Here is a 14,889-nt window from a genome sequence, read left to right as displayed (position 1 = left end):
CCAGATTTGCCAACGCTGCTGTTTCAAAGTGCATTCATTCATCACCACCCATGAACATACATACAAGCGTTCAAATGCACTTTAAAAGCTTAAATGGCAGATAAAGGTGCTTTTCAGAGCACTGTAACACAGACTTTTGAATCATGGCTCTTGCTCTGATCCTGAAGCATCTTCCCTTTAGCTCTGGGCCACTTCACACTAGAAAAGTTACTTCCACGTAGGAGACAGAAACAGGACAAAGGCAACCACCGTCCTTGCCTGCAAGTTTGCAAGAAATGTATAGGACACACCCAGAACACTTTGAAAAATGAATGTTAACATACACATTGTGTGAGAAGTTAGGGTCAGTAGCAGCGTTGCAGGTGTTTACACAATATCAAAGTAAATAGGTACATCCTTGGTCAATTGCAACACAAGGCCATTTGCACTTGGAGTACCCAGTTCTTTACTGTGTCGAAGGCATCTTCCAGATAGGGCTGGTTGGGGATGCAAGGTCAAATCAAAGGATAATGAGAACGAGCTGCTTTGAAGTTGGCAGGTTTCAGACAAAGCCAATTAACATCAATTAATGTGTCAATAATGTGCAGTTGCGATATAAGGGATTATTTTGACTGGAGCGTAATTGGAAGTTGAAACGCAGAAATAAAGTAAATCATTAAACCATCAATTCTAGCATCCAGGGGGGCACCTAAATTGTATAATTTGGCATCTCAATGATTGGTATAAAATTTGGCATAGGTATAATGAGGTTATGATTGGTTTATTGTAACTGAAAACCAATAAAAATTATTGTACAGAAAGAAAGACAAAGACAATTAACAACAGATGAAAATGGCTAGCTGTACAAGCAAAAGCTTGCAAGGCTTGTTGTGGCTGGATCTTGCCACACTAAACTGTGGCTTGGCATGATACCCATCCCAACATGGCCACTGAAAGCCCAAAGGCTCAGGAGTTGCTTCCCTTTGCCATTTCCCGGCCCTTGGAAAGATCCATGTGATTTGGAAAGTGTCTGACGAAGACCTGGGAGACCCCAGTTCAAATGCTAACTCGGACCTGAAGCTCGACTTGCGCTAGTTACTGTGTCTCTCAGGATGACCTTCCCCACAGGCTTGTTGTGAGGAGAATGTGTGTGTGGGGGGGGAGAGAACCACATACACTCCCTTGAGCTTCTTGGAGGGGCGAAATGTAACAAATGATTGAATAAATGAATTACACACCTCAGGCGGGACAAGTTGATGGGAGGACTGTGCAGCAAAGAGGAGAATCTTGGTCACTTCTAGAAGGGGAAAGCCAGAGAGAAAAAGGCTGTTGTAGAGATGGGGGAAATACAGACACGTTTTCAAATTGGGGTAGCCTCCAAAACAGAAGGGATATTATGAGCAAAGGAAGCTGCCTACACAAAGCCAAGGTTATTATGCCCATCTCAGTACTGCCGTGGTGCAAGACAGAATCTTGCCATTGCTGCAAATGGTAAAGGTAAAGGACCCCTGGAGGGTTAAATCCAGTCAAAGGCGATTATGGGGTTGCGGCACTCATCTTGCTTTCAGACTGAGGGAGCAGGCATTTGTCCACAGACAACTTTCCGGGTCATGTGGCCAGCAGAACTAAATAAATAAATAAATAAATAAATAAATAATTTATTATTTATACCCCGCCCATCTGGCAGGGTTTCTCCAGTCACTCTGGGCAGCTTCCAACAGAAGCATTAAAATACAATAATTTATTAAACATTAGAATCATAGAATCTTAAGAGTTGGAAGAGACCACAAGGGCCATCCAGTCCAACCCCCTGCCAAGCAGGAAACACCATCAAAGCATTCTTGACATATGCCTGCCAAGCCTCTGCTTAAAGACCTCCAAAGAAGGAGACTCCACCACACTCCTTGGTAGCAAATTCCACTGCCGAACAGCTCTTACTGTCAGGAAGTTCTTCCTAATGTTTAGGTGGAATCTTCTTTCTTGTTGTTTGAATCCATTGCTCCGTGTCCGCTTCTCTGGAGCAGCAGAATACAATCTTTCTCCCTCCTCCATATGACATCCTTTTATATATTTGAACATGGCTATCATATCACCCCTTAACCTTCTCTTCTCCAGGCTAAACATACCCAGCTCCCTAAGCCGTTCCTCATAAAGCTTGGTTTCAGGCCCTTGACCATTTTGGTTGCCCTCTTCTGGACACGTTCCAGCTTGTCAGTATCCTCCTTGAACTGTGATGCCCAGAACTGGACACAGTACTCCAGGTGAGGTCTGACCAGAGCAGAATAAAAGATTCCCTGAACAGGGCTGCCTTCAGATGTCCTCTAGTCTGGTAGTTGTGACCTAAACCGCTTCTGGCGCAACGGAACACTGTGACGGAAACCAGGGCACACGGAAACACTGTTTACCTTCCCACTGCAGTGGTACCTATTTATCTACTTGCACTGGCGTGCTTTCGAACTGCTAGGTGGGCAGGAGCTGGGGCAGAGCAATGGGAGCTCACTCCGTTGTGGGGATTGGAACCGCCGACCTTCTGATCGGCAAGCCCAAGAGGTTCAGTGGTTTAGACCACAGCGCCACTCGCGTGACCACTTACCTCTCTGGTGTGGCTGCAGGAATCGTTGCAGGAAAGGGTAGTAGTTGAAGAGGAAAAGCTGGGGAGACACAGAGCACCCACAAGATGTCAAATGGGCACCTTCATTTCTCGGCCCGGGTGAAATACTAAATCTCCAGATCCCTGGGGAACGGAGCGTGTGCCATTGGAAGGAGGACTTGGGGCAAAGCCAGCAGCTACAATGACATCAGTAGCAGGTAGAAACCCTGATTCCAAGAATGTTGGAGCTATAGAACCAGCCCAGCCCACATGCAGGACTGCTCCCAACAGGGGCAAAGGGAAGATAAATGGAGCAAAAAGCAATCTTTGGTTGCTCAACACAGTGTAATGGTGTCCTTAGGTCACAATCATGCCATACAGTTAAAGCACTTTGATGCCACTTTAAGCAGCCATGGCTTCCCCCAAAGAATTCTGGGAGTTGTAGTTTCTGAAGGGTGCTGAGAGTTGTTAGGAGACCACCTATTCCCCCCTCAAAGAGTTCCAATTCCCAGCTGCAGCTCGGGGGTGGGGGTGGCGGGGAGAGGGACTGAATCTGGCTTTTCTAAGGAAGAACTGCTCTTTATCAAAGGCAAGACAGCCAGCAGGGCCACTGACATCAGTTGTAACTTTAAGAGCTTGTCTGTGAGCCTGCTGTTTTCCTCCCCCCTCCCATTCCTTTTTTCCTCACGTGCCATGCCTTCAATGTCATCCTTTTTAGCTAAAGAATGGGGTTATCAATGTTCAAAAAGCACTATTCATAATCACAACATGAAAGCATTCATAACATTTTCATGTGTGAATATTCATAAATGAAAACATGCACACACTTTTAAGAAATGTGGCTGCATATACAGAGAATGCCTGATATTTTATGGATTCACCTAAAAAAAATTATACACCATTTGACTCTACCTAAAAGCTTTAAGCTTTTAGAACAACATCAAAGCTGTTCAGAACATGAAAACTAGCAGTAAAAAATATTTTTATAAAGGTATTAAATGTAGAAGATTAAAATCATTTTAGTACTCTTAAATACAACATTCTTAACAGCTCCCTTATCTTGAAGAAGTGTGTACCCGTCCCAAATACCAGACAGCTTTTCTACATGAGCTGAAAACTGTATTAAGCCTACAGATTTCTTCCTACCTCATGGATTCCAACAAGTCGAGAAATCAGATCCATAAGCATCATTTTCACTTCAAACCTCTCCTTTGAAGTTTCCAGCTGCTTCAAAAGTTTCTCGGAGAAGTCTAAAAAAAAGCAAAAAGGGAACCAAGGGAGAGGGGAAGGGGGGAAGACTTAGAGGAGGAGAAGAAAACTCAGAATAGAAACCCTTAAGTCACAAAGCATCCTGCGGTTATCATTGCAGGGCTTTTAAAGTAAGTGACTGTCTCAGGGCTCCACCCTCTGCTAATCTAAAAATGTACGGCCGCTGGCTGTGAGGAGGGACCACAAAATCAACAGGACCTTTTGCCATTCAGTGGCTCCTCCTCCCCACACAGCTTCCATCCATACTTCTCTGAGAATGAAAAAAACCCTGTCCAATAGGGGCATTTTTTGCTGAGGAGCTACAGCAGGCTTCCTCAAACTCGGCCCTCCAGATGTTTTTGGCCTACAACTCCCATGATCCCTAGCTAGCAGGACCAGTGGTCAGGGATGATGGGAATTGTAGTATCAAAACACCTGGAGAGCCAAGTTTGAGGAAGCCTGAGCTACAGGGAAATTCTGTTCCGCCTTGGGTGCAGCTTTGTCATGGTTCCCATTGGTTTTAGCTGGAATAACAATGTCTTCCAGGTCAAGTGTCTCACTGACCCAATGGTAGAGCCGTATTTCGCCATACCCAGCACCTAAAACTCTTCACGTCCTCCACTTTTCTTATTCTGCTCCAATATCGTCCTCCGCAAAGAGCACATCTGTCAAGAACTTGCCTTGTGGGTCGTGGATCAAATGAATCGCTGAGAAGTTGAACACCTCCGGCTTCCGCTTCTTCTTGTGTTTCTGTGTGACGGGGGAGAAACAGAAGAGAGACACGTTCAGCGGGAAATGAGAACTTACTCCTTTCATTTCATAGACCTCAGAATTTTTTTATAGCAATTTTTATTAATTTTCAAACTACAGTCCAATAATTGCCTCATTATAACAATGCCAAATTATAATACAATTACTAATACCAATTATTCATATGTTTTAGGTGGCCCGCCACGTGCTAGAATGGATGGTTTCATTTCTGCATTCCAAAATCTTAATTCATTTCAATTACCCTCCAGTCAGGATAACAATCCCTTATACAACAACTGAAATATTAACCCGCATGGCCCCACAGTATGCCAACATCTTCATGGCAGATTTAGAACAACGTTTCCTTAACTCCTACCCACTCAAACCTCTCCTGTACCTGCGATACATTGACGATATTTTTATTATCTGGACACATGGACAACAGACCCTGGAAACCTTCCACCAGACATTCAATGACTTTCACCCCACCATCAACCTAACAATGAACCAATCTATGCAAGAAATACATTTTTTGGACACTACTATAAAAATACAGGATGGACGTATAGACACCACCTTATACAGAAAACCAACTGACCGACAAACATATCTACATGCTTCTAGCTACCATCCCAAACATACCAAACAATCCATCGTATACAGCCAGGCCTTACGTTACAACCGCATCTGTTCCAACTCTACAGACAGAGAATCTCACCTAAGAGATCTACAGCAAACCTTTTTAGAACTAAAATATCCACCTGATGAAGTTAAACAACAGATCAACAGAGCCAGACAGATACCTAGAGAGAACCTGCTGCAAGACAGACCCAAAAAAGAAAATAACAGAACACCACTAGTCATCACATACAGCTCCCAAGCTAAAACAGTACAACGCATCATCAGAGATCTACAGCCTCTCCTGGACAATGACCGCTCCCTTTCTCAAGCTCTGGGAGGAAGACCTTTCATTGCCTACAGACAGCCACCCAATCTTAAACAACTCCTCACCCACAATAATACAACCACCAGACTTAACATGGACACTGGTACCAGAGCCTGCAATAAACCCAGATGCCAACTTTGCTGCCACATACACCCAGACAACACCATTACTGGCCCCAACAACATCCAACATACCATCTCAGGACTATTTAATTGCTCATCCTCTAACATTGTGTATGCCATCAAATGCCAACAGTGCCCTTCAGCTCTCTATATTGGACAAACAGGCCAAACCCTACGCCAAAGGATAAATGGACATAAATCTGACATCAGGAACCAGAAGACAGAAAAACCAGTAGGAGAACACTTCAATCTCCCAGGACATTCTATACAAGATCTCAAAGTAGCTGTCTTACTACAAAAGAATTTCAGAAATAGACTGGAAAGAGAAGTTGCTGAATTGCAACTTATCACCAAGCTCAAAACCATGGAGGGACCTGGTTTGAACAGAGATATCGGGTTCTTATCTCATTATACATGATAAGCGATCTTCAGCCATCTCAACCCTTGCTTTTTCATGCAAAACCATTTGCAGTCGTTTGCGGTCATCAACAGCTATCAGTCAGTCAATCACCCATTTCCACCACCCTTCTGAGTGATCCCCCCTCCCCATCCCCACCCCTCCCCACCCCTTCTCTACATAAGTGCCTGGAAACTTCCATTTCACTGTATCTGAAGAAGTGTGCATGCACACGAAAGCTCATACCAAAATAAAAACTTAGTTGGTCTTTAAGGTGCTACTGAAGGAATTTTTTTATTTTACTTCGATCCAGACCAACACGGCTACCTACCTGTAACCTGAAATATTAACGTCCATTCGTATTGACACATTAAATGATTTATGAAACTTCAAGTGAGGCACTCAAGCTATAGCCTTATTCTTCCTGTGTGTGGCAATTATTCTGTCAGGGATGTTTCTTCCTGTATCTCGGAATAAACTTCTTGCTGGGCCGAGGATACGAGTCGTGGAAGAGCCTGTTAAGCTTCCAGGTCTGCTGGCTGTCAGTGCCAAGGCATAACATTAGCATGGGGCCTACAAGGTCCAACTAGCCTGGGCTTGAGTAATGTGGCCATTTACCAGATTGTCCTCCTGAATGTAATCAGGATGCCTGGGACTGGATGCACAAGGCTATCTCTGAATGTTGCATGCATGTGGAGAGACTCAGAAGGCACAACTGCAGGACAGGAGGGGCCTTCTCTGTCCTGTGCACCAGGGGTGGTGAACCTCTGGCCCTGAGGTCATATGTGGCCCTCCAGACCTTTCTAACTGGCCCTCAGGACTCTCTCTAGGTTACTTTTCCTCCCCAGAGATACACAACATCCCCAGCCTTACTCTGTCCCCTCCTTGAGTGTTTGGGCAGGATATAAATACAGTGGTACCTCGGTTTACAAACACAATTGGTTCCGGAAGTCTGTACTTAACTGAAGCGTACTTAACCTGAAGCGAACTTTCCCATTGAAAGTAATGGAAAGTGGATTAATATGTTCCAGACGGTTCCGCGGAGTACTTAAACTGAAAATACTCAAACAGAGGCATACTTAAACCGAGGTATGACTGTAAATTATTATTATTATTACTGAGCTGGAATATGTCTTCAAACCAGGGTGGATTTGATTTAGAACAAATCAAGTAAGACTTGATTCAAAACATCTTTTTACAGAAAGACTCACCCTTGCTGGTATAATCTTAATATTTACAACCAGATGAAGGTTTCATTTTTGGAATAATAAATTTTCAGAGTAGTTTTTACAGTTATATCAAAAATTACTGATTTGGTTATACCAGGGGTCAGCGATACCTATTTATCTACTTGCACAGGTGTGCTTCCGAACTGCTAGGTTGGCAGGAGCTGGGACAGAGCAATGGGAGCTCACCGCATCGCAGGGATTCGAACTGCCGACCTTCTGACCACAAATAACTACACAGCTTTCAGAAGACATCTGAAGGCAGCCCTGTATAGGGAAGTTTTAATGTTCGATGTTTCGTTATGATTTTATATTTTTGGGAATCCACCCAGAGTGGCTGGAGCAACCCGGTCAGATGGGCAGGTTATAAATAATAAAATTTTAATCATTATGTATCTAATGAGCTTCAAAACGGAGTGGGGATTTGAGCCCAGGTCACTCTCACATTCTTCCAAGCATCGACCTGCTGGACCGCACTGCCTCTCGCTGCTCACCTTTAAGACTTGCATCGCTTTCTCCAGCTTCTTCTTGTTCTTGCTGGTCTTCCTTCCCGTGGAGTATCGCACCATTAAGTCCCTTGCTGTGGGGCCATCGTCCTTGGGAAGGAATACCGGAGACGGAAGAGTGGTTTAACTCTCAACACAAAGCCTTGCACTGGGGAAAGCATGTAGTCATATCCTGCTGAACCGTAAAGTAATTCTGTCTGTCATCATTCCATCAGGCTGCCTCAGTGGGAGAGATGGGCAACAAGGCTCACTCCATCAGGCTCTGCTGAAAAAGCAGCTCCATCAGGCACTTCCTGCCCCAGAGCTGTTTATACCAGCTCATCATTTTAAGAATTAAGAATTGTTGCCTTTGTTTGCTTCCCCCCTTCCCTCTCTGTCCCTTTGCCCTTGCATGCTGTGTTTCTGGTCTTGCATTTAACTGTCTTGCTTTTAATTCAATGCAAGCCGCTCTAGGGGCCTTTTCAGCACAGGGTACAAATAAAATTATTTTGTGCACCTTTCTTCCATCATGGGGCCCTTAATTTGCATAGCAGTGCATCATCAAAGTCAATGGAATTTAAATTATACAAAACACCCATGATCATTCATAATCATAATTCATTGCCCTGAACATATAGATTATAAGCATCCATATCTTTTAGACATACCTACACATTTAAGTTAGGATCACTGGAATATTTTTATTGTTAACATCAGCAGAATTTTTTTATAAAAACTCCTTTAATAGTTGCAAGATTAATATAATATTGGAGGGTTTCAATCTGGAATAAAAGTCCGGATTAAAAAAAATAAATCCTAGCCCCCTCCATATAATGTCAGAATGAAAAACCTTCTCCTTAATTCCTGGGTCCCCCGCCCCAAGAGTTATTTTGTTTCTTAAATAGAGAAGCAACTGCAACCTAAAAGAGTACTGTCCAGGCATATATACCTGTGGCACATCCCTCGCATCACTCCATGAGGAACTAGCACAAAGTCATCGCCCCGGATGCACTAACCTCTGATTCCGAATCACTGTCTCTTTTCTCATCTTCATCCTTTCCAAGGAAAAATTTCAAGCCAGCAACTAGTATCTGAACAGCCACGAGATGCGGGGATCGGGGAGAGAAGCACACAAGAAGGAGAAAATGGTTATTTTTACAGCCAATTTCTGACGGTTCCCTCACTGCGAGAAGCCAGGTTACAGGGAACCAGGCAGAGGGCCTTCTCGGTAGTGGCACCCGCCCTGTGGAACGCCCTCCCACCAGATGTCAAAGAGAAAAACCAACTACCAGACTTTTAGAAGACATCTGGAGGCAGCCCTGTTTAGGGAAACTTTTAATGTTTAATAGACTACAATATTTTGTTGGAAGCCGCCCAGAGTGGCTGAGGAAACCCGGCCAGATGGTTGGGGTATAAATAATAAATTATTATTATATTATTATTACTAGGCTCATTCTTGGAGCACTAAACCAGCCTTGGGTCTGGGGACAAAATACAATTCTCCAAGTCTCTCTAGCTGAACTTGGGATACAACTCAGGCCATGCCTTTACTCTCCCTGTTTCACACTGTCATTGAATGTCATTGCCTGGATGGGATGTGTACTTGAATTCTGATAATGCCTCTTGCTCCTTTTATAGAAACCAGCCTCCTGTATGAAGGTAAATTTAGTATTCATTGCTCTGTTTGCTTTTCCCTCTGGTCTGGCTACAACTGGCATGTGGGTCCCAGGTAGCTGCCCAGAAGGAAACGTGGTCCGTGGGCTGAAGAAGGTTCCCTGCCCTCAGTTTATACAACCCTCCGCCTCTAAAGGTGCCACAAAAATCTGCTGCTGGTTTTGCTGCAATGGACTAATAATTATTTACTGTAACTGATTTCTTATACGCCACTTAAAGCCAGAATAAACACTAAGAGGTTTAACCATGTTGTGGAATTGGTTACAGTCAACCCTAGATTTTCGAACGTCTCGGCTGCTGAAAGTTTCGGAAGCCGAATGCCAAAAACCCGGAAGTGAATGCTTCAGTTTTCGAACACGCCTCGGAAGTCGAACGGCTTCCGAGGTGCGTTTCTCAATTTTCCCCATTGAACTTGCTGACAGACCTTTGCTCCTCGGTTTTTTCAGAAGTCGAACTGACTTCCGCAACGGATTACATTAGAAAACCGAGGTTCCACTGTATCAGTTTTGAAACAAACTGTAAATTAAAATGCACTGTAACTAAAACGCATGATAAAACAATCCCATTAAAACACAGTGTGGCTACCCTGCTAGAATTTGTACAAAACGCTAACAAAATAAAGGTAAAGTAGTTTCTTACCTTTGTGACTTTGGAAAAGCAAGCTGTGGTGATGACATTCACGGTCTTGGCATCATTCCTGGAGAAATAAATAAAGTGTTCACACCCTGGAATAAGGAACAATGGCAACTTGAAAGCATCACATTTTATCTTCTCTTGCAGTTCCTCACGGGATTCTTTCCCATGTCAGCCACCTACCAGATGTTCCTCCTGTATAGCTCTATCATCACATCCAGCGAGATCTTGGCTGCCGTTGGATTGCTGTCTTGCAACATGGTGTACATAAAGTTCTGAAGGGTCTGGGGAGAGAGGGGTGGGGAAAGAAGAGGGAAAGGTTTCACAAGAAAGAATTCTGTCCCGCACATACCGGAATTCGAAGCAAAAACCACAACCTACCGTGTTCAGCTTGTTGTTTTTGTGTTTTGCGTTGATGTTCTTGATATCCGTCACAATGTGGGTGTACAGCGTCTGCGAAAAACAAGAATGTTCAGCGACAGCGGGAACAAAGTGCTGGAAATACTCAGAGCTCCTTCAAAGAAAATAAACCAGAGCAGAGAGAGAGAAATGGGCAAATATGTGTGGCAGGTTGACTAGGCGCCACTGACCTTCATGGCAGAGCTGTGATTTTAACCCAGGGCTTTGCCCAGGACTCTGGCCACTGCTGGACACAGATTGCTCTTGCAAAGACCTGCCCAGTAGCAGCCTCTAGCCCATGATAGGGAACCCTTTTCACTCGGAGGGCCGCATTCCTTCGTTGGCAACGTTCTGGGGGCTGCATGCCAGCAGTGAGTGAGCACAAGTGAGAAGAGCAATGGATAAGACTTATCTGCGTAGCATAGGCTATATTCCAGCCACACAAAAAGGAGAGGTTTGCATACTGACACCCACAAGGAAGCAAGAGGGATCTTCACTGTTCAAGGTCCCATTTCAGTCAAGTCAAAGTACCCAAGAAGGACACAGAGCAGGGTGAAACAAAATATTTAAAAAAATCCTTCCAGTAGCACCTTAGAGACCAACTAAATTTGTCATTGGTATGAGGTTTCATGTGCATGCACACTTGAGTTAGGGATGTGGCCTGGGGAAAGTTCCAAGGGCCTGGTAGAGTCTGCCAGGTACTCAGGATAGCAGGCTTCCGGTCTAGCGCCAGCGCCGTCCGGTGGGGTTTGCTTCGAGCTCCGAGGCAGCCCGTCTTTGCGAGGGGGGGGAAGCAGCGGGAGCGACGCTGCACCCCATAGAACCCAGTGTCGAGCGTCACTGGGGCAAATGCTCAGCGGAGCCCCAATTCCGACTCCCTAGCTCGCCGGTATGCTCTAATAAGAGCGCCGGTGCAGGAAAGGTTGTAGTCGTGGGGGCCATCTTGAGCATGATCGTTGCCCTCGCGGAGAGAAGCTCCGAACCGGAGGTGGAGAGCGCTGGATACTTTTTAAAGAAGGACTGAAAAGATTGGGAACCGTGAGTAAAAGGACCTAAAAATTTTTTAATTGACTTTTAATTTGGAACGGGGGTGAGACTTAAAAACGGAAGCCGATCTTCCCCCGCTGATGTAAAGAAGAAGCAGTAAAAGGAGAATTACCCGATGCCAGGGAAAGGAAGCTTGCTGCCTAAGCAATTCCAAGGATTTAAAAAAAAAAAATTCTCCCCCAGAGGCAGGGCAAAGGGGGAGAACTGTATTAAGGCTGGAAAACCCCTGCAAACAGTGGAATCTAAAGAGACAAGCCCCTCCCCCTCCATTCCGAAAGCGGCAACCCGGACATAACAGCAAGCGGACGGGGAGGACATAAAAGAAATAGTGGAATGGACTTTTAGAGGAATGGACTTAATGCATCCAGTTGGCAGAAATCGGTATAGTCACAATTGGTGACCACTTCCTGTTATTCAAGTTCTGCTCTGTCCTTGAAGAGTTGGTGAAAATGTCAACAATGGACTATGCACCTGGTTTCCAGAGAAAAGTCATGAGACTCTTGTGGGAAATAAAAATCAGCATGGATAAGACTCAACAGCAAATGGAAATAATAAATCAGGATGTACAGAAACAGGATATAAGTGAATCAACAGTAAAAGAGGATGATAGGACACATGAATCGAACCATAATTCAATCAAAGAAGACGAGGATGGTGCAGATATGCAAGAGGAGAAAGATCAAATTGGGATTTGGAATACCCCCCCTTTTGAGGGGGTGGAACAAGAGCTGTTTGAGGAGAAGAAAACGCACAAGGAAAACAATGTGCAAACAAGATGGGAACATTGGGGGGAGGCCAGAGACATTTGGGTTGTAAAATATGTTAAGAAAGGGGAGGGATGAAGGAGGATGGAATATATATTGTTTACTAGGATGGATAAAAAGGGATTGAAAACTGGATTGCTGACTTTGGAACTTGTTGGAATGGAAGGGAATAGCCGTGATCGGGGGAGGAGGAGGGAAAATTGAGAATAAATCGATAAATTAAAGATTGGGAAGGTAAAAAGGATTTAAAATATAAGGATGTCCTTGGAAGAAAATTGTGGCAAGGGAGGGAACAAAATTGTATGTTTGTTAGAATTAGGATGTAATAGTAATTGGTAGCATCAGAAAGATGGTTTAGGCAAGATGATTTGTAACGGTTGGGTGCTTTCCCCCACTTGTCGGTCGTCCCCGGGCTGGGGGCTCCTGGTGGCAGAGGGGGCTTCTGGGGTGGGGGGGACGGGGAGGGGGGAGGGATCCAATTGGAAAAAGAATCACTTCCCTGCCTCTTTCCGTCCTCTGGGACTCTTCGTGGCAGGAGGGGTTCTGGGGGACGGGAGAGGGAGGAGGTGAGAATTGGGAATAAAAGAGAAATTATTAAAGAATATGGATAGTATAGTAATATAAGATTGGAAAGATTAAAAATAGAATGAGGACTATGATAAGAAAACTGTAAAATATGATTCAAAAATGAAAATCAGATAGAGGGGAGATCGGGGAAGCCCACATAAAAACAATGTTTATGGAAAAATGATTAGTTAATAATATTTTTCTTTTATCTTTTTCTTTTTCTTATTTTTTCTTCTTCCTTTTTTTTTTCTTTCTTTTTTCTTTTGTTTTTCTTTTTTGAGTGTGTATTAAGATTGAATAGATGGTTGGATGGATACCCACTTGCGTCCCTCCTGCAAACCTGGAGCCTCTTTGTGGCAGGGGGGGGTTTCCTGGGGTGGGAGGGAGGAGTGGGGAGAAATCCAATCATAAAATGAACCACTGCGAATGCCCGTTTTCCAGGGGATCCTCTTGTGGGAGGAGAGGGCTCTTGGAGGGTGGACAGAAGTAGGTGGAAAATATGTTATGTTTGTTTGTGTATTTTGAGTGTGTGTGTGTGTTTTACTATGCAAAAATCAATAAAATATCATTTAAAAAAAAAAAATCTGGTAGAGAGATTTGGAGGTTCTCATTTGGCCCCCAGGTTTCCCTCCTCTACTCTAGCTCTTCTGTCCATCCTTCCTGTCTCTCCAGCTATGGTTCCTGTTTCCCCTTCTAGAGTAATTCTCTTAGCAAGGACTGGCAGTGGACCTCGTCTGCCTTTGTGATTTGTATGTGTTAGAACACTTCCATCAAACCCTCCTGGAGGCCCAGTGATGGGGGAGAGGGGAACAGGGATGTTCTGCAAACTGCAGTTACCCCCCACCTCCAATCCCACATATAAGGGTAAATGCAACAAACATGCCCCTGGCTAATGGGAGGAATGACAATTCACAGCAAGGAACTCAACCTCTTAAGAAGGGGTCCCAAGTCATGTAAGCAAGGTGCAAGCTCGCCTACGGTCCATTATTTTAAAACTGTATATTGTGAACAAACAAGAAAGGACATGGACAGTAACAGTAACTTTGCTACTCACTTTTCGTAAAAATTTATCATGGCAACGGAGCAGCTCAAAGAAAAGTTCCAGCAAGCTCGTGGGGTTGATAAGGTTCTTGTTTCTCAGCAGAATTAGAGCTTTGCAAAACGTCTGCAAATAATGAAAGAAGTTACCACAGTCTGTGATCAGGGATATATATATATACATAGAGAGAGAGAGAGAGAGAGAGAGAGAGGAGAGAGAGAGAGAGAGAGAGAGAGAGAAGATACACATGCCACAAAATTGCTCCTATAATATACAAACATGGAGTTTGGTGCTCGACAAACAATTCAGATGTCTCAGTTTCTCATCTTTCAATTTATTTTTAAAGGAAGTTTCTAGTCCTTATGTTCATAGTGATAAGCTTAAAAATGTGTGTGTGACAAGTTCTTTCATGCCTGCTCAACAGGACTTCTAGTGATCATTGAGCAGAACTTGGACACACTCCATATGTCTTTGCTTGTCTGCTAGGAATTGCAATATTATGCAAAATATACATGTATTGCAAATGAAATTCGTATATTCTGATCAACTTGCAAAATTGGACATTTCTGGCAGCTGAGCTTTCACGTAGTGGAGAACAACAACTGGCAATCCTTGACCCGATTTTAACGAAAACTGTTATATTGACAAATGTGCTGAGATTTCTGATTCAGTGATTTATTTGCAGAGATTCCCTTAATTTCCTTAAGGGAAGCTACAACATAGTAATAACAATAATAAAACGTACCAACATTGCCATTTCTTCTAGCTTCTAAACCCCAATGTATCAAGTCTGTATCAACTGAACCCATATATACATGATGTTCAGTTGAACAACCCCCCATGTGCACTGGCTGAGTTTGGAGCAAAATGTACGGTACATTTTGTCACGCAGATGCAGAGAAAAAACGTGGAGAAAGAGTGAAATGCATTGTACCACTGCAACCTCTCGGTACTGGAAAAGAAGAACTCCTTCCCAAATTGCAGGTGTCATGCCCTACAGATTTCCCTGCCCCAGATGAGGAA

General features: G+C 44.0%; 1 protein-coding gene across 1 annotated transcript in view; it reads right to left on the bottom strand.

Annotated features, from left to right (window-relative positions):
- SDAD1 (SDA1 domain containing 1) overlaps positions 1-14,889 on the bottom strand; it is a 34,064-nt gene that overhangs the window by 18,126 nt on the left and 1,049 nt on the right. Inside the window, exons 4-13 of the mRNA XM_035103080.2 lie at positions 13,882-13,992; positions 10,432-10,503; positions 10,234-10,334; positions 10,057-10,114; positions 8,760-8,834; positions 7,753-7,854; positions 4,498-4,567; positions 3,716-3,819; positions 2,573-2,630; positions 1,218-1,276 (exon numbers count right to left, since the gene is read on the bottom strand). Of these exons, the coding sequence (XP_034958971.2) occupies positions 1,218-1,276; positions 2,573-2,630; positions 3,716-3,819; positions 4,498-4,567; positions 7,753-7,854; positions 8,760-8,834; positions 10,057-10,114; positions 10,234-10,334; positions 10,432-10,503; positions 13,882-13,992 (810 nt within the window). The remainder of the gene's footprint in view (positions 1-1,217; positions 1,277-2,572; positions 2,631-3,715; positions 3,820-4,497; positions 4,568-7,752; positions 7,855-8,759; positions 8,835-10,056; positions 10,115-10,233; positions 10,335-10,431; positions 10,504-13,881; positions 13,993-14,889) is intronic.

This window comes from Zootoca vivipara, chromosome 9 (assembly GCF_963506605.1).
Source record: "Zootoca vivipara chromosome 9, rZooViv1.1, whole genome shotgun sequence".
Taxonomy (NCBI): Eukaryota; Metazoa; Chordata; class Lepidosauria; order Squamata; family Lacertidae; genus Zootoca; species Zootoca vivipara.
This window is presented reverse-complemented; position numbering and strand designations above follow the sequence as displayed.